Genomic DNA, 19,281 nt, shown 5'->3' on the forward strand with positions numbered 1-19,281 from the left:
TTACCCTGCTTTTCCTCATGCTCCTACTGCTGGTCTCTGCCATCCTTGGGACAGGGTTTTGGGCCAAATCTGGTCTGTTCCAGTACCAGGAGCCCTGCCTGCCTCTCACACTCTCAAAACACCTCCTGGCCTGAGCAGCTGTGGCTGTTTTTGGGACAGGCATCGGTCCCTTGCACACTGGATGGCCAACCCCCCTCCCATACACTCTCTGGTTTTGCACAGACACGTCCCGAGGAGCGCAGGGTGCTTTACTCCGTGTGGGTGTTCGGGCACAGGAACAGGAACTCACTCTCATCAACTGCCTTGATCTCCATGGCCCGATCCCCAGCGCTGCTGAGTGCCTGAGTAATGTGGGGCAAGTGGAGGCTCTGGTGATGCACCCCGGGGTGACAGCCAGGGTGCTACAGCTCATGTCCCTGCCTCTGCCTGGGAGCCAATGCTCAGCATGCCCCAGGTGGGCACTGCAGCCCCCACACCTCCCATGTGAGAGGGTTGCGGGGGGCTCTGGGGCAGCAGCCACTATTTGGCTTTCCACACGTTTGTGGCACAAACCTGGCAAGGCACTGGAAGCCTTTTCCCTATTTTTTAACAATCCATGCATCCGTCCCAAAGAGTCACGGCACTGGCATCTGAACTGCCTCAGTGAAGAGCAGAGAGGCATGAAGACAACGGCACCACGGCAGGCCATCGGCCTCATGCCCTCTCCTTATCCCTATGGGCAGAGAGGCAAATGCTCGGTGTGCAGGACAGGAGTTAAGATGTGACTAAACCCAAATGAGATGTGACCAAAACCATGAGAAAAGTCTTTGGATGTCTGTGCAATTTTTCACATTTTTTTCATTCTTGAGGGCAGATGTCTCTGCCACATTTTTTCTTGTATATAGAGACAAATAACAGCTGTCAGGAAAATAAGCTGTTCTGGCGAGTCTGAAACCTTCTGCTTCACTATACAAACAATGTGAAGTCTACAGAGATGTAGAAAAGACCAGTCCCCATGAGGTCACCATCACTCCCTTGCTTCCCCTGCACCCCCCAAATGAGTTTTGCCTATCCACAAATGGGTCTAAGGACACATTTTCTTAGTAGAAAATGGGTGAATTTCCATGGTTCTCTAATGGTAACCAATTAAGGCAAGCTCTGCTGAGTAGGTCCACTGAGCTTGAGGCAAGTCCTCCATGCAGCCAAGCTGTGGGACCAGCGTGGGGTAAGAGCCTCCCTGGAGGCGCTGCACATACAACAACAGGGGGACAAGAGCTCTCTACCAGCCACCACAGCTCCTGAGTTAGTAACAGCAACGCTGAAAGCTGAAGCGTTTCCAGGCCCTGGACACAGTTGCCATCCCATTAACACACTGCTCTCCTTCCCTAAAAGTAGCACGAGCAGCTCTGCTCCATGTCCTGGCGGATGGTGACTAGAGGGGAGGAGGCTTGGTGCTGTTGTTTTGTTGCATGACTGAGGGGTGGTGGGGTGGGGTTGAAGGCTGAAAGGACGGACTGGGCACCAGCTGATGATTTTTTGTAGCACCCCAAAGCAGTTAAGCTTGACTGTAGCTATGCTCAAAGCCTTGGCTGTGACCGGCCTCTGAAGAGCTCCCACGCACAGCCCAGGTTTTTGCAGGTTAAGTTGTCTGGTTTTGGAAATACACCCTGTGGCAAGGGCCAAGAGCTCCTGCATAATTTGGAAGAGCTCGCAGGCTTAATCCACAGCCTGAATGGATGGACCACACACCATTATACACCAAGGCACCACACTAAATTATGTATCTTCACATGACTGATCTTATATATAGCATATAATAAAACCTTGGAGGGAGAAAACACTTGCCTAGGTAGAAGGGACCTGTGCTATCACTCTTCCAGCCTCCCAGCTTCAAAGAACTCACTAGACCCTTTTACCAGATTGAAATGTACAGTGATAAATAAGGTGGAACTAACCGGCACACAGTGCATTTCACAGTTCATTTGCTTCCTGCCTCACCCTGTCCTTTGCCTGCCGTTCAACCTCTCCAGCTTGCATGGGGAACGGACCTACTTCTGGCTTTCATCTGCGATGTCTAAATGGTTCCTGGTAAAGCAGGACTTTCTGTTACGATCCTAGCTATGCAGCTTGCTTGCTAATTGACCTTTGGAAATTCACTTAACCTCTGCCTCTTATCTAAAAAGAAGAGTGCTGAGAGGCTTAATTAATTAAGTGGTCCTAAAATGCTTTCAGAATTGCACTTGACTTCCACCTCTGCATAAATGCAGCATGTTGGAGTAACAGTGCGTCTTGAGGGTGTTATGAAAGCAGGATAGAACCAGCCAAAATACAATTACAAAAATATGAAGCTTTTTCTCATAAAGTCTAACTTTTCCTAGCATATTGCTATCCTTTTAACTTACTGGCACAGCTGCCTCCAATCACAATCACCCAGAACAGAGCCAGCGACTCAGGCTGCAGGAGATGATGCAAAGCAGTGCTAAAAGCACATTTATCTTCTCGGAGTGAAAATCCCGTGGTTCTTTACGTGCAGAGGTAGGGAGACCAATGCATGGCTCTGCAACAGTGTAAAGCACAACAGGTGTGAAATAGGAGGCAGGACCAAGAGCTGCCTTCAGCTTTGTGACCTGAAGTTTTAGTCTGGGATGCGTACAGAGAAGTGAGGGAGCTATGCTGAGAAGTCAGGCTTGCCCAGTCTAAGCTATGAGACTGCCTCAGGCCTCCAGACCAGCCACACGTTTGTAAGTCAGTAGCTCCTTTCTCTTAATTGAGTCCGTGCAGGAATTATCCCTTTACTTCAGTCTGAGAGAAGAATGCCTACACCCACCGTGCTCCCCACCCCACAGGGGACCAATGCTGACCTACGCTGGCTGGGGCTACCATGGCAAGGTGCTTGACTTCTCCTAGATGTCCACTCCATTTTCTGGAGCTCTGCAGGTGGTACAGAAAAGGGCACCGAGCGCGTGGGGTCACTACAAGGAGATCCTTGAAAGAGTAAGAGCACCATGAGGTTGTAAGCGTAAAGCCAAGTGCCCAGAGAGCTCGGCGCTCAGGGAAACTGGCATTTTAAATGCATTTCTGGGTGGGACAGCTGAAATGGTGGGCTGCTTGTCCTGGTGGAAGTTGAAGCCACTAGCTCAGGCTGGCAGTTTCCCCATTTGGGAGGCGATGGGTGCAGCTCAGTGCTAGCACCGTGGCACAACCCATCAGGAGGCTGTTTTGGAAAGATCTGAACAGGCTGCAAGTCCTGGCTTTCAGCACGTCTGCTGCTGGAGCGCAGAGGGAAAGAAGGGAGGCCAAGGTAAAGTGGTCCCTGCTCCTCTCTTTGCAATTACCCTGAAGAATGAGAGACAAGCAGAGAAATATTTAAAGTTTTTTTTAAAGCTGCACACAGTTGGTGGGTCAACACTGTTCAAAAGAGAGAACGACAGAGATTTTTGCCCTGAAAGGAAGAAGAACCCCCAATGTCTGCAATCAGATGACAGGAATGGTGGGCAACAAGAGCTCTCGGACAACAAGGTGTCCCAGAGCTGTTTTGTGCTCCTGTTGTCAGGCCTGTGGACAGATACAAACCAGCTTCTCAGATGGGGTGTTAGCCAGGACAAATTTCTTCACCGAAAGTGTTGTCAAGCATTGGAACAGGCTGCCCAGGCTGAGTCACTATCCCTGGAGGTATTTGAAAGAAGTATAGATGTGGCACTTGGGGACATGGTTTAGCTGTGGACTTGGCAGTGCCAGGTTAACGAAAGGTTATTTCCAACCTAATGATTGTACAACCTGGCAGTGACCTGTCGGGCAGAGGAGTCCTGGTGTGGTTCTGGCCCGTTCTGCTCATCCAAGGACAAGCTAACGTACGGGGAGGTGCTCTAGAGGAGACACGTCATCACTAAGGTCAGATGTTGAGCAATGCCAGTGTTCTAGTGCAAAATCTGCATTTTTATTAAAGACATATTTTGGAAGGCCCATTCAAAAATACATTGTGCTCAGTAAAAATTAACCATTTCCATGCTGTTACCACAGGATTTTTTTTTCTGTTTTAGAATATTTACAGCAACAATAGAAATTGTACAGAAGTTAAGAATGGAATACATGCCCCAAAAAAAATTGGTAAGGTGTAACAACAACATGATACAAAGGGTTCTGTACAAACACTTTACAAATGGTTTATCAACTTGCATGAAGTCATCCTTAAATATTCAACACATTTTAAAATCAATTTGTATTCCAGGATTAAAAAGGTTAACACCACATCACATCTCTTCCACAACAGAGAGCATGGCAGATTTAAAAGTTTGTGCGCTTTAGATTTCTAGTAGCTGTTAAAAAACATCAGGGAATCTTATCCATGAATTTAGAAGTTTTGAAAGCTACCTCCCTAGCCTGTTATTTTTGGAATAGTCTATACTGGCACAGATTGTGAAAGAAGATCACATCTTTCTAAACCTTGTTCTTCCTTCCTTCTCCTAAATGACATAAATTCAGAATTCAGCATTTCACAGTAGAGATCTACGCAGTCGTGGAAGTCCCTAGCAGATTAACCAGATTTTAAAATGCCTGCATAGAATTTCCAACAAAATTACAGTTTCAGGGAAGATTTTAGCTTATTCCATATAAACCAAATATATATATGTTACTTCTTTCAATTAGACATATCCTTCAGTAGTACGAGTCTAAGATGTACACTAGCAAAAAAAAAAAAAAAAAAAAGAAGAAAAGGGAAGTCGAGACAGTTACCTACACTTAGAAGTTTTACCTTGTTACTACACAGTTAAAAGCTCTGCCATTGGATTTACATGTCAAGAGTTTACACCAAGAGGTTCATATCCTATAGAGAACTCAAATAGCGGCTTCCATCTTGTGCTATGAACATGCTTTAACATTGCTAATGGAAAGCTCTACACAGCAGATACTTCACAACGCATTTCTATGCCTGTACAATTAAGATGCCACCTTGCATTTCTCAGAACGGATCCAGAGAAACAATGCCCTGTGAAAACAGAGACCTGGTGGAACGAAGAGCCTGGTAGACAGCGTGTTTTGGTGGGGGCACAATGAGGTAAAGTATCTCACCCAGATGAAATGGAAAATTAAAATTAAGAAAATCCTGAGCAAGTCTAAGGATAGCTGTTTGAATAAAACAGCAAACAGGGTGGAGTAGTAGATAAGGCCTCTAACTCCCTGATAATCTGCACTAGAGAAACAACAAAGAACAAGGCAACTGCAATATTTGAGAACCACAAGGGGAAGGGCAAGGGAAGACTGCAAAGCAGTGCAAACGATGGCATTGGGATTCCAGAGGGACAGCTCAGATGGCTTGGAGGTTTCAGAAGTGTATCAGATGAAGGCCCATCAAGATTTTATTACTTGTTTGCTAACAGTACCTAGAGAAAGCATCTTTTTAGATGTCTCTTCAAAATTTGGGAGTCAATAATAAGCTCAGAACAAACAAACCAAACCTTGACCACATTCTGCAAGAGCGAGGAGGTAGATTGACTTGCAGAGAAGACAAGAGAAGTGTAGAGTTACTCTTCATGTAAGTCAAAAATTACATGTTCAGATTCTTGGGCCACGTCTTAAGAGTCACTTTTGCCTGGCTGCATATTTTGAATTATGTTCTAAAAGAGCCTGAGAAGCGATCTAATCTGGTGGAATGAAAGCATCCAAACATAGTGGGGCTATTCCTCTCATGCATCTTCCACTCTTAAGTTTGTCAAAAGCCAACTTCTGCACTGAACAACTAGTTCTACACAAGGTAACAAATAAGCATCCAAGCAGAACTTGGAGCAAGTAAAATTCAGACCTAATCCATCAGATTTACCTACGCTGTCTCATGCAGTAGCTGTTAAGACAGTCCACTGAGAGAACAGATGACCTACCACAGCTTTTCTCTTCCCATTGAAGGAGGATCTCCTATAAAATTTGCTTTGCTTAATCTTCAAGAAATTTGCCTCAAGATTGCACAATGAGGAATCTTCAGTTTCAGTACAACAGCTGAACCAAGTGATGGGCACAAGCCTTCACTTGCCTGATGAGCCTGAGCATTGATGCACTGCTTCTGTTTGACCCTTTGAAGAAGGAGCCAACATCTAGAACTTCCAATTTGTGTTATACTAAAAGGGTTTACTCAAATTGCTCCCTTTTTAACAAAGGCCAGAAGTTAAATGGCTTTTCTCCTCATTCACTACAAACCCAGTTAATGAATGGTTAACATCATGACACCACTAGAAAGAGCTGTGTAGGGAAAGGCACCTGTTCTTAAATAGTGTCCTGATTTGAAGGTCATTTAAAAATGGTTAAATAGGGCACATCACCTTTCCAATCACCTTCTGTGACATTTCTATCTTATTTTGAATGGTGGGCCTACTCACATGAACAACAGCCCAGATGCATGGTCTATGATATAACCCCATTAACAGATGTATGATGTACGCTAGCTGGAATGGAAAAAGTAGACATTCATTGCCACCCCACAATTTGCAGTATATTTTATATGGCTATCCTTTTCATACTCTTTGTGTGACTGGGATTCAAATATTCTCCCAGCTCTACTTTGACAGTGTTCAACACATACAGAATTAATTACATGCAGATATTTTTGAAGCATGTCTCACTACGAAATCTTTACAAGACAACAAAAAACTGAAACATGAATAAACACCCCGAACACTTGTAGAGCATGGCTCCCCTCAAAAGCGGCTGGGTTTTGCCTTAGCTAAATAGACCACAACAGTGCTGTCAGAGCTGTACGATCTGTGTTCCCATTCTTGTAAGGGAGGTCTGCAGCACTGGATTGTTAAGAATACATAGGTTTTTTCTGGGTGAGCACAGGAGTCTACTCAGCTAATAGCTACAGCAGCTTTTGAAGAAAAAAACCCAAGGTTGGTATGTAGCTTTTTACACTAGTAAGATTCATCTAGTAAGAGATCTAACTGCAATGACAAGGAATGGCTAAAGCCTATCACAGGACACTGCTTCTTGAAGAATCCCTCCAGCTTTGCTCCCAGAAACCAAGCTGGAGTAGCAGAGAGAAAGGCAACAAGCCTAAGGATGACCTGAAGGTGTCTCGTACATTTGGAAGTTTGAAGCCTGCTTTAATATCAATCTAAAAGAGCAAGTACCTATAGAGTGGTGTCAGGATGCACACACGCATTTAGGTGCCTCTGACTGAGTATCAGAAATCAAACCTTAGTATCAGTCCCAAGCCCTGTGGGATGAGGAATGTTTTAGGAAGAAGGGACTGAATCTGGGATCGCTGACTTCCTGCCAAGAACTGCCTGGCGCTCCATGCTGGTGACTTCTCAGAGGAGCAATGAATCTTGGACTGTGATAAATGGAGCAAAAAAGCATTAAATAGCTCTAAGGGACTGTTCTCTGTGGTCAGGTGTATTGAAAAAAAGATGATGTTCTAGGTTAATACATTTACATGGCAGTTTAAAAGTACAGCATAAACACATATACAATTTCAGTTAAGATGAGCTTAAGGTGCTTCTTTTTCAGTTAAAAAGAGCTCAAGAGCTATAGTAAAAACATATAAACACGTTTAGGCAGCTTGAGTTCTGCAAAATGACTATAATTAATTTCTGAAACTTAGTTGCTTTTCTATTCACATCATTAATGATGCCATAAGGCAAAACAGGTTGCCAAAGAATAAAATGCAGTTTAACTAAGATACTTTATACTAAGTAAATCTATAGAACATGTAGCACAAGACTCACAGACCAGTGAAGAGGAAAGCTCACACTTACAAAACAGTTTGCTCTGTAAATCTCCTCCCCTTTATTGAGCCAGCAAATCTCAGTCACTATAACAAGACTCTTTTGGAAGCCTCGGCAAAATTACATCAGCAATATTCTAAACGTTGGGAAGCTAGACCAGGTTAAAAACACACAATTTATCCCAGCACCAGCTGGCCGAGCCGCTGGAATTTCTTTCCAACAGAAGGAAGAAAATACTACATACATTCAATACAATTGAGTATTTGACTGAAATCTACTATGGTTTATTGAATTTGGGACGAAAATGCAGTATGAAGTAGAAACAACTTTCTGTGAATATGGGCCACCAAATATTTGAACGTTCCTTGGGTCACCCTTGAAGCTTTGCTAACTACTTTAAACAGCTATATGTACAGTCAGAGATTACCCTGATTTAACTTAATGGGTACTGAGAAAAAAAATCCTTCGGAAACATTTTTCCTTGCTAGAAATCAGAATAGCCACATACACTCCCATATCGTCACCTCCAGCATGAAGCTCTTACCAGCAAGCTAAAAGTCTGGCAGAGGCAAAAGGATACAAAACCACAAAGTACAGAAGAGTCTAGTCTGAACGCTCTCTCGGAGACATTCAAACCATGCTGCTTAGAGTCCCACTCTTGGACGTTGCTTTTGTGAGGGATTTCAGAGGCATCAGCCCATTTCAAAGCTGAACTAGCGGGACTAACCTAGTTGTGACCAACTGGTGAATCCAAAAGAGATTGCTAAAATATGCTGCTAAACTCTGGTAGTGATGACCAATAAATATCACAATGCCTTTCCTGGATGCCCACTAATCATACAAAAGACTGAATACCTTTTCATGTCTACTGTATTTATATATGCCATATATATGATATATCAACACAGTATATATCATATATAGCTAGATATCGTATAGATCTATAGAAAATCACATGCACATTTCTTGCAGGCAATTGACAAAGAAAGAATTCTTATTCTGTAATTTTTCAAATCTACTAGACTAACCTTTAGCCCTGGACAAACCTGATGTAACATCCTTATTGTATGTTTTGACAAAGATTCTCAGACTAGTGCTGCCAAATTTGCCGTTGTTTTTAGAACTTTGGTATGACTTGAGAGGAACTGAACAGCACGTCCAGTTTGCATTGTTACCCAAGTAGGAAGTTCAGCTTTTACTGCCTGGCTGCTTCTGTTAACTACATCTATGGCTAAATCATCACATTTACCTTCAGGTTAATCTCTTTTTGGAAAAGACAATGTATTTGCAAGTACAAGTGTCTTATGAGGACAGCATCTAGAAAACAAACTATGCTGCAGAGTAACGGAGTTGAACTAATGTGATTAAAAAGGAAAGATTGTATTGTTCTGACACTACAGGCCTGACTCTCCTCTTATTGCACAAAGTCTAGACTGGCATAAAACTTTTGACTCCTACTGGCTCACCATTGAGTTAGTTTACCGGTAGCAACAGAGGAGTCAGGTTGTGTATTTGCTACACTCAACATTCACCAACGTAAAGGCAGTTTTAACAATGCTGTACAGGAGACTGGAACCCAAGATCTAGTATTTTGCTGAGACTGGTAACTGAACTGTGTATGGGAATATTCGGATAGTAAGACCTAAGGAGAAGTTAAGCTGCCTGGCAACCTTCTCCCTCCATATCCAAATACCAGATTTGTAGCTTTAAATACATCCTGAAATATAATAAAAAGTGCAAGAGTAGTTTAGATTTAAATACAGTGTTTATCTTATTAGTTAACAGATTGCTAAACAAGATGTAAAATACACATACGCATAAAAGCTTATACCATGATCTGCAGTGCCATGCTATGCGTGTCAAAGTTTGGCATTTCACTTGCAACTCATGCTATGTTTCTTTGGTTTTCACCCCTGCTATGAAGTGGAAGAGCACCTGCTTTAGCTTGTAGTCATGGGGCACTTAATGTCTTCAGAAGAAACAAAAATTTGGTACTGGGGCTCTGTGCTCTTGATGCAGATGCAGAAATCCCATTAATATTACTAGGAAAGCTAAGGACACAGGGGAGAACATACCACATTTAGATTACTGCACAGTTCTGCAGTCTCTTATATTTAGCCAATACTTCCAACAAAATAGCCCATAATAAAGCTTGGAATTGAATGTTGTCTTTTGCTTGTTACCAGTAACGCCTATAATACCGGGCTCTCATAAGCTGAGCAAGATTCATACTGTTAAAGTCACGTTTATATCCACATTCAACTTCCTTTTATTAGAAGTATAATACTGCACTTTATATCACAAATGTATAAAAATATGGCAGATAGTGTCATAACAATACTTTTCTTTTAAATGAGTATATTTAAAAAACAGACAGTTATTTTCCATTTATATATATATTTATATATAGAATAAAATACTCCTGATGCAATATATAAATGTTACTGTTAGTTTTTTATAGAAACTACTGTAGCTGTTGCACTGCTTCACAATGTTTCAAACAGCTCAAAATAACTTTACATTATAACATAAAAGATATGATTATAACAGTACGATATTAGGTCATCATAAATAAATATTACAAATCCTATCAAATATGGAAGTTTAAAAAAAAAATTAAGACATACAATTTAACTTTAAACCCTTAACGGGGATACACTTCTATCACATAAACCCCACTGTTTTAACTAGGCAGCAAAAAATGTAGTAAGGACCTAGGTCTAGACATGAATGTTTTCACCCTTATAAGTGCCAATACGTACCAGAAGTCTCCCAGCTTTCAGACAGAGATGTGCACTAAGCTGGAATGTAAATGAGAGAAAATGGCAAAATGCATTTTTCTCCCTGACTGGCACACTCTGCCTGGCATCCAGCAACATTTCTGATGACTGGTAATTCATAATTCAACTTGGTTTACTGTATAATCCCTGACTCTCACTGTGGTGCCAAACAGCATAGCTCCACATGTACATATTGCACACCTTTATGAAGCTGAAAATGCAGTCTTACCATCACCAGAGCCACTACCACTCCCCTACGCTGATCTCCACCTGAATTTTCTGGAGTGCAATTACAAGGCTGTCTCTTTTAAATCATTCAGATTTGGCATTCGCGATCGGTTTGTTCGGTTGTACGTGTGCCCGTTCTGTCCGCTCTTGGAAGGCAGCTGATCGGAGTAGGGAGGCCCATCACTCGTGCTCCTGTTTACTGGGGAGACGTGCCAGGTAGGTTCCAGCTGACTTGGTATCTGCAGCGTTGGCCTGCTTTTCGGCTGAGGCTCCTGCCGCACGTTGCTGCTGCCACTGCTGGAGCTTTGACTCATGGGGTGAATTCGCACTTCAGAAAAAGAAGCTTTGGCTGGCTGACTTGGTAAGGGCTGGAAGCGAGGCTCAGCAGGGCCAGGATGATTTGAAGAGGAGAGGTGTAAGAGCTTTCGAAGAGATTTTAATGGCTGACTCTGAAAGACACACAGAAAAGCACCTGACCTTCTGCTCTCCATCATATCGGACTTCCTATAACAAAACCATCATATCCTGAACTGAACATCTTGAACTTCACAGGACTCCTTCACTTTTAATTTTTATTCATTTGGAATATTTCATTCCAAGCTATGACTACACACCTGAGAAAACGTCTTCTCACTATGATTCAATCTATTAGCTACCTGAAAAGATGGGACACTTTGTACATCAGAAAAAAAAAATTGTTACCATCTATTACTTTAACCTTGTATCCTAGGAAAATGGGGGCACAGACAATCGCATTAGCTGTCCATCTGTCACTAGTCCTGCTATTAACTTTAGAACCTCAGCCACATTTCATGAGGCACAGAAATCAGAAATATGAAGTTCCTAAAACTTTTGTGAACAGTTAGGGGATAGAGAGAGTCTTGAGTAATCATCTGCACTGAAATAAGGGCTGGCAGAACTCAGCAGTTAGGTATTTTATTTGCTGGCAGCTGGATGATAAGCTGCTCTAGTCCCTCACAGCTTCTCTAACTGGTGAGCACGTTGAAGAAAACGGAGACATGGGGTTACTGAAAAGGGTTGCAAGAGCCTGGGGAAGCCTGAGCACACAGCGGCACGAAAACAGACTCATCAAATTCCACAGCTCACAGAGCAACTTGCTTCTTTAAACACTTCAGCTGCAATGAACCCTCTTCTTCAGTTTTCAGCGCTGTAATGGCAACACAGCATGGCACTCAAGCTCCTGCCAAACCCTGTCCCCCAAGCTGGTTTTAGAACTGGAGAAAATAAAGTTGCATTACTGCGGTGCTATGCTCCAATAATATGCATCCTGCTTAAACTGCAGTCCATGCCAGCTGAGGTACAGCTGCACCGTAACGTGGTCACAACGCTCTGGTGACCACATGAAGTATCACGCTGTGCCGAGTAGCAGTACGCCTGCAGGATTCACCGATCCTTGCAGAGCTAACTGGAGCGCTTTTCTACAGCACTGCAGAGCTACCATAGACACGCACCCAAACGTTGCTTGCCTCGAATACAAAAACATAAGCAGTATTTTGAAAGGCTCGAAGACTGACACAGGGACATTTAGTCTCTCTCCTTTTCCTTGCCATTCATGGCGGGACTTTGAAAGAATTATGCAGGACTGCAGGCACATGATTTTTTATATGCAACGAGCAGGGAATGGGAAGGTTGGGAAATAGTGTCAAAAGCAATTTTTCTATTCACCAGAGAAAGATCTGTCAAGATACCTCAGTGATTTTAAAATACAGGGAATTTGATAATGTCACTTACATGAGGCTGGATTTCTGTCATCTTCTCAGGATGCCAATCCTTCTGCCTGCTGCTCTGGTGATTAGAAGAATGAATGGCTTTCTGTAATGCCAAGAGATCCTGACCATCACTGCTAGGCATCTGCAACAAAATTTTGAATACTGGTCTCCTAATATATTCTTAAGAATAGCTGTAAATTATTTCCCCCAGTTAATTACAGAATAAAAGTGAAGCCCATTACTGCAGCAGAAATCAATGACCTTTCAGTATTTTTCCCCATAGTAAGAGCAAGTGGCTGTGGATATCATGCAGATTTGCTATACCCTTAGCCCTTAAAGCATTCACATGCTGTTAGTGTTATTTGCTGTAAGAGAGAGCAGTTAAACAAAGCTTCAAAAATAATAAAAAGAAACCCCCAAAAACCTGTTGAGCCTCATCTTCATCCAAAAAGCATTCCATACTGCAGTTAAGACCATGGATCAGTTCTATAAATTTGCTCCCGAGTGAAGCAGACCAGAATCTCTCTAAACTGATGTCTGGCTGATTTTGCTACCACAAAACCAAGAGCTTTTCCTTTCCTCATCTTTCTCCTCCTCCACAAATATCCCTAACTAAAGCAAAAATTAAGAAACTCCCTGCCCCTCAGACAAGCTGAAAACCCCACAAAAAATAAGGCAGAAGGATAACTTCAAACTTAGTTTTATCTCATTTCAAGAATTCTATCCAAAAAGGACAGTTAAAACTCAACCTATTTTTAATGCAAGCTGTCTTTTATCATGTACAATCAGGACAAACAAAATACAGCAGAGGCATGAAAATTTAGTTTTCAGATAATCTGTTGTTAATATTTGATCATTTAAATTTATATATGAAGGAGCAGTTTGCATAAAAAAATGTATTTCCAATATAGCTATAAACCAAACCGGGTTATTATTTTTTTTTCCTGATTGAAACAGAATGAGACAGTTTAATTTTAAACACACACAATTTCACAATTATTTTCTTCCTTTAATCTTAGTTCCAGGGCTCATTTTGTCTGGAACTTTGTATGTTATATTTTCAGTATATCAAATACTAAAAAAAAAAAAAAAAAAAATTAGGCACAATTTAATTCAACAGAACTGCCAATTTTACTTAAATTTATCGAACTGGCCCAAGATACTTAACTGACATGAAGAGAAAGTGATCCCATGAAAATAAAACACATGCTGCTCTAGTCAGTAAAACAAGTTTACTGGAGCATTTTACAGTGCTACTGTACTTAAAAATTAATACCATGGGTAGAGTGACTACAGGAAGCTTTTTCAAAGAGGAACTATGCTTTAAATTATTCTTTGAATTAAAAAGAGGAAAGAGGGATTTCTTGATGCTTGGATTCTCCCCGTTGGTTGAGTCTGTCTGCAATATAAGATACAAAGACTAAATGCATAGTATTTCAATTCAAGAGATCTGTCCTTACTATATTAAGTCTTTTTCCTTTTTTTTTAAAAAAAAATAAATCAGACAATATATGGTCTCAATCCTATAATTTGCTTTGGGAAAATACAATAGTGATTGAACGAAAAAAGCATATGGAACAAAATCAAGGAACTCAATGCATATAGAGAATGTAAAAAGAGATCAGTACACCTATTCTTACATCTATGCTCATTAGGAATGCAGAGTGCATTTGGAAAAAATTGGTAGGTCTTGTTGATTTACTAAGTTTTGGATCAAATGCTGTAATTCTGGCAATTATTTGTTACTTATGATAATGACTTAAAGCAGTATGACGTTTCCTATTATTACATAAATAAAATATCAAAGATACACTGACAATAACAGCAATTGACTTCAGAATGAGCGGTTGATAGTTACCTCTAGAAGAAATAAAAGCATTCTATTTTTAAATTGTAAAAAGAGCTAGGGCTCTAAGAATTATTTCAGTTCTGACAAAACTATGCCGTCAACAACTTCAAGTATAACTGCAAGGACACTGACTGTTTTATTTGAATTGTAACGCAACCAAAGAGTGTACCAATGGATGCACAAACAACAAAAAGAACTAGCAAGTTTTAAAATTATGAACAGGCCTATTTCTCTCCCAGTCAGGTACAAACAAGCATAGGACACATACGCTGTGTCTGGCATTATTCTGCCTACTGAAAGAAAAAATTATAATATAATGTAATGATCATATAACAAAAGAAAATGATGGGTGCACTACCAAAGCAAGGTTTTTCAAAGAGCTTTCTCAGCTTCTAGATTCCATACAAGTTAACGAAAGAAAGAGTCACTAATTAGCACGGCCTGTTGAAGAACTTTATGGTCAGAAGAATTTCCTGTTTCAAGTTCAGCAAATTAAAAAGGAATCAAAGTATTGCTAGGAGAAATGCTCACCTGCAACTGTTTGTTCCAAAGCAGATAATTTCTTCAGACCTGTAGCTTGCAATATGTGCCAAAATTTGCAAAATTCAGGCTCCTCTGAAAATAGCCCCTATTGACACTGTGCACAACCCTCATGGATATCAAATTGTTTGGTGGCAGATAACAGAAAACAACTAAGATTCTAGTAATGCTCAAAACCTTTTGCTATGTAACTAAAAGACTTCAAACAAGATGAAAAGTAGAATGGATAAGAACAGCTCTGCAAAAACAATATTGCAAAGAATTCCTGTAGCAGGCAGTAACGATTATTATCCCATGAGGAACTGCACCTGGAGAACTCTAGGGAGAACGATTAATGGAACAGCTCTGCAGGAGCAAGTGTCAGGAATAGGGATCCATTCTGGGCTATTACAGATTTTGAGAATGACATTATTAAGATCTCTTCAATCCAATTTCAGATATCTTTTATGACTCTTACAATGATCACCAGCAAAATGAGACTTGCCAAAGGATATCAGAAGTAATAGTAGCTAGTAAATAGTTCTCAGTGTTGTGACAGTTCTTAGGTCTAGTTTGTTATTTGCTGCAGAAATTCTGTGTCAGAGTAAATAAGTGGAATTTCATTCTTCTAGGACTCTAAGAATTATAAGCATCAGAAAAAACCCTGGGTGGTCACAAGCTATCTGTTAGATTTTTAACATGAATTCATAGAAAACATTATTCATGTAGTTGAAGAGCTAATATTACAGTGCTGTTAACAGCTTTCACTACTGAAGTCAAACTTCGTGCTGAACTGAAGGTAGTAATTTTTGTTTGTGCTGGAAGATCCTAATGAACATCCCAATGTGTTAGGTAGATGTCCTCAACTGACAAAGAAGAACAAAAAACTGTGTCTGAACCAGACACTTGTACGTGTATCAGTGGGTACTGTCTATCCCTAGATACTGTCCTGTTAAAGAGCTGTAAGTAGAAATGAAAAGAGGTTTTTCTGTCTGTGGTTGGGTCTAAAAATCAAGTTGACGTCAGCAAGTTTCTAGCTGAGGATGTAAGAGTTTTATCACTACCTCATTTCACTGATTTATTCATCTTCCTATGATATATTATTTCTAACTAGCCAACATATTTTTCCCATATGCAAAACCTCTCTCTCCCCCTCCCCCTCTTCTTAAGAATGAGAAGAAACAGGAGTAAGGATTATGTATAAAACTGCCCAGTCTTGCTATCAGTGATGGTTTTCGTAGCTATAGATCAAGGTACTTGTGATTTAGATGTTTTAGAAAGTGATGGATTTTGAGATGCAACACAATCCAGTCTATATTTTAATATAAAGTGCACACAGTTTAATCTGGAAGTAGTTTGATACACCATCCAGCTTTTAGAATTTTTATCTGGCCTTTTAAAGTGTTCCTTGCCACCATGTCCAAATGGCTGAAATCACAGTAGACCAGAACAGTGCAAATTTAACATCCTTTGTTTTTTAAATTGGAAAATGCATCACTGGAACTAATGACCTTAGGCATGCTATCCTTTCATGGACACGTTGATAACAAAAAAATCCCAGAGTTATAATCTACACATTTTATTCAGCTGTGTAATGCAAATGATCATATTTGAACTGCATACAGGTATCAGGACGAATGAGTTCCGAAGAGAACGGAGAGGTAGATGCCGCTGAAATAAAACCTGCCCAGCACGAAGGCAAGGTGCATTTCTGAGTGCTAGTTAACACATATATGCACGTTCCATACAGTTCAAAGAAACCAAAAAAAAAAAAAAAAAAAAAAAGGAAAAAAGCCTGATAATATTCCTCTCCCCAATTTTCAACACACCAGCCTTCCACCAACACCCAGAGTCATGCCACCTCACTCTGTGACAGTAGATATTTTGATTCATTTACTCTTCTTCACCAGGAGAAAGTGTTATTTACTCCCTCTGAGAACCTTCAACACTGTAACTGCAGTTACACTTACAGAGATGTTGAAACTTCATGTGAATAGAATTTTAAAATATTTGACTGTTTCCAGAATCGTCTTTGAGAATGAGATTATGTTTAGGTTACTTCAGTTCTTAGGGAGATTTTCATTATAAAACTTTGTGAAATGTTAATATACCACTGCTCTCTGACAAAAGAAAGCTCTTTTTTCCCCTCCCCAAAACTAGATGAAAATGTGAAAATGTATAAAAGACACCAAAGGCTTATACCAAATAACAAAAACCATAATCCATTCCCCATCAAAACATAAAACATTAAAATGGTTAAGACGCATCATCCTTATTCCATCCACGGAGTGCAGCAAGAAGATGGAGGCTGTTATCAAGACACTTCCATGAAAAATACTGGAAAGAATTCTCATTTATAACAGTTTGATCTCCTCCTAATGGGTGTCTGAAATTATCCAAGCTCTGAGGACACACAATAATGCATTTGCTATTCTTGGAATGGTATCACCATATCCTGCAAAGGAATTTGCTGCAACATCAGGTTAAAACTCACATCAAAACTGGCTCTCAAAGGGTCTGAATGAAACCACAGATGCACAGGACTAGTAGATAAAGAAATATTTGAAGGGGCAGATAAATAAACCCTGAACAGGAAAAGAATTTGAATTTCATATAGTGAAGAGAGGAAATAAAAGAACAAATAGATACACATGGGCACGATCATAAATAATGCAACGGTACTGTACTAACCTAGCATATTAAAATGGTATAAATCAAAACTGATATATTTCTATTAGAAATTCTGTTTACTTACAGTTTGAGACTTCTTCTTTTTCTTTTTTATTGCCCTGAAAAAACCTTGTTTTTCTTTCTCCTTGAGCTGTTCTGAGTGACTGTTAAGGTTTTCAGGACTTTTCCTAAACATGAAACAAGGTATTGTAAGAGATATTTCATTTTGATATTATATAAATTCTATGTAATAATGAGATCTGATGCCAAAGAATGCAAATTATTGATTAAAGCAAAAAGATTCTTAAAGTTTTAGCATTCATTGGTTCAAGAGTTACTACACAAATACCGGATAAATAGACTTATTAAATGGGATAGGAGGAACACAGTGTTAGGCTAAAATGATTAGCTCAAACCAGTGAATAGTTATTTAGGGAAAAGGAAAGCATGCATGTCTTTTTTTTTTTTTTTTTTTAGCCAGATTTTAATATTCAAACCAAAATAGCACACACAAGTTCTTTTAGAAAAATGAAAATTGTATCTGAGAGAACATACAAATGGTGATGATGTATAAAATCACAGGTCCGATTTATCCATTGCTTGCTGGAGAGCCAGGAGTTGCCAAGTTCGTCAGAGAGAACCAAATTCAATCAGACTTCCTGACATGGTTCCAAATTTATCATCGGGGGAGCTGGGGATCTACTGTTGTCCATTTCAACTTAACAACTTCAGTTAGTTTGTTATGCGTGGGTGAGACGGTGCTGGCAAAAGAAGATGACCCGAAAGTGGAAGAGGTGACTTGCCTGAAGACCAAATCTCCACCTTTCAACTTATCTACACAGCTGAATTAACTACAGCTGATAAAGAACACGTTACTTCAGGTATACACGGTAAACTATGTATTTAAAGTACTGATATGGAGTAAAAAGATGGTTTACATAGGATGTAGGTGAGACAACTGAATGAAGTTCTAGTGCCCTTTGAAATAGTTTTAAAATTGGAAATGGTGCAGGAAAATGTCATGGAAATAATTTCAGAAATAGGAAAAATGGCCTACGTTAAAAGTGTCAGAGATTTCAATCTCTTTAGTATGTTAATAAACACAGTCAAACCAGCCCCAATATTTAGTTTCCTTGATTGTGGTGCGCAAATACTTATCCAGGAAGAAATTACCGAATACTAGAAGGATCTTCAAAGTAAAGGGCAAAGACGTAACAAGAACAAGTAGGTGGATGATGAAGCCAGAGAAGACATATTAGAAATAAGGCACTGATTTTAACAATAAGAATTGTTAACCGCCAGAACAAACTCCTTAGTTAAGAAGTGGATTTCCCATCTTCAACATTTCAAATCAGGACCTCATACTCTTCTGGGAGATGCACATTAGTCAGGTATGCTACCAGGCCTGGACCCCGGAGAATGGATGACATTTATTGGCAACTAACATACAGAAAATCATACTGGTCTTTTAGTCTTAATAGTCTTTTTTCACTCTTAAGTTGTATGAAAACAAAAACTGAAGTCATTCCATTGTCTTGATGGAAAACTTAAAGGAAAACCACAGTTCTAAGGGCTCTGGATGACAAACAGGAGCAGCTTTTCTTGGAGTAACTGTAATGCAGCAACACTTAGCTGTCTACTACAGTTATCGCCGGGCTTCTAATTCTGGCTTTAAATGCTATGCTATCAGTTGGTGATTCAGCTGCTACTACATGCCAAGCAGATTTATTTTTTTTCCCCAAGCAAATGTGAAACACATAATTGGGGTAGGAATCACCGGAGTCATCTTCCTCATCGATAACAGCATCTTC

The 19,281-nt window shown here is 40.3% G+C and overlaps 1 protein-coding gene across 5 annotated transcripts in view; it reads right to left on the bottom strand.

Annotated features, from left to right (window-relative positions):
- Positions 1–3,894: 3,894 nt before the first annotated feature.
- The window catches only part of CDKL5 (cyclin dependent kinase like 5), a 140,668-nt gene continuing 125,281 nt past the window's right edge, over positions 3,895–19,281 (bottom strand). For 2 of the 5 annotated variants that reach the window (XM_056327951.1, XM_056327950.1), the window contains exons 15-18: positions 17,556–17,658; positions 13,709–13,831; positions 12,455–12,574; positions 3,895–11,151 (exon numbers count right to left, since the gene is read on the bottom strand). In XM_056327951.1, the coding sequence (XP_056183926.1) occupies positions 10,765–11,151; positions 12,455–12,574; positions 13,709–13,831; positions 17,556–17,658 (733 nt within the window). In that variant the 3' untranslated portion in view covers positions 3,895–10,764. Of the gene's footprint in view, positions 11,152–12,454; positions 12,575–13,708; positions 13,832–17,555; positions 17,659–17,926; positions 18,232–19,281 lie in introns of those variants that run through there. The other 3 variants (XM_056327953.1, XR_008820102.1, XM_056327954.1) reach the window with 3 other exon arrangements.

Source organism: Falco biarmicus, chromosome 2 (assembly GCF_023638135.1).
Source record: "Falco biarmicus isolate bFalBia1 chromosome 2, bFalBia1.pri, whole genome shotgun sequence".
Lineage (NCBI taxonomy): Eukaryota > Metazoa > Chordata > Aves > Falconiformes > Falconidae > Falco > Falco biarmicus.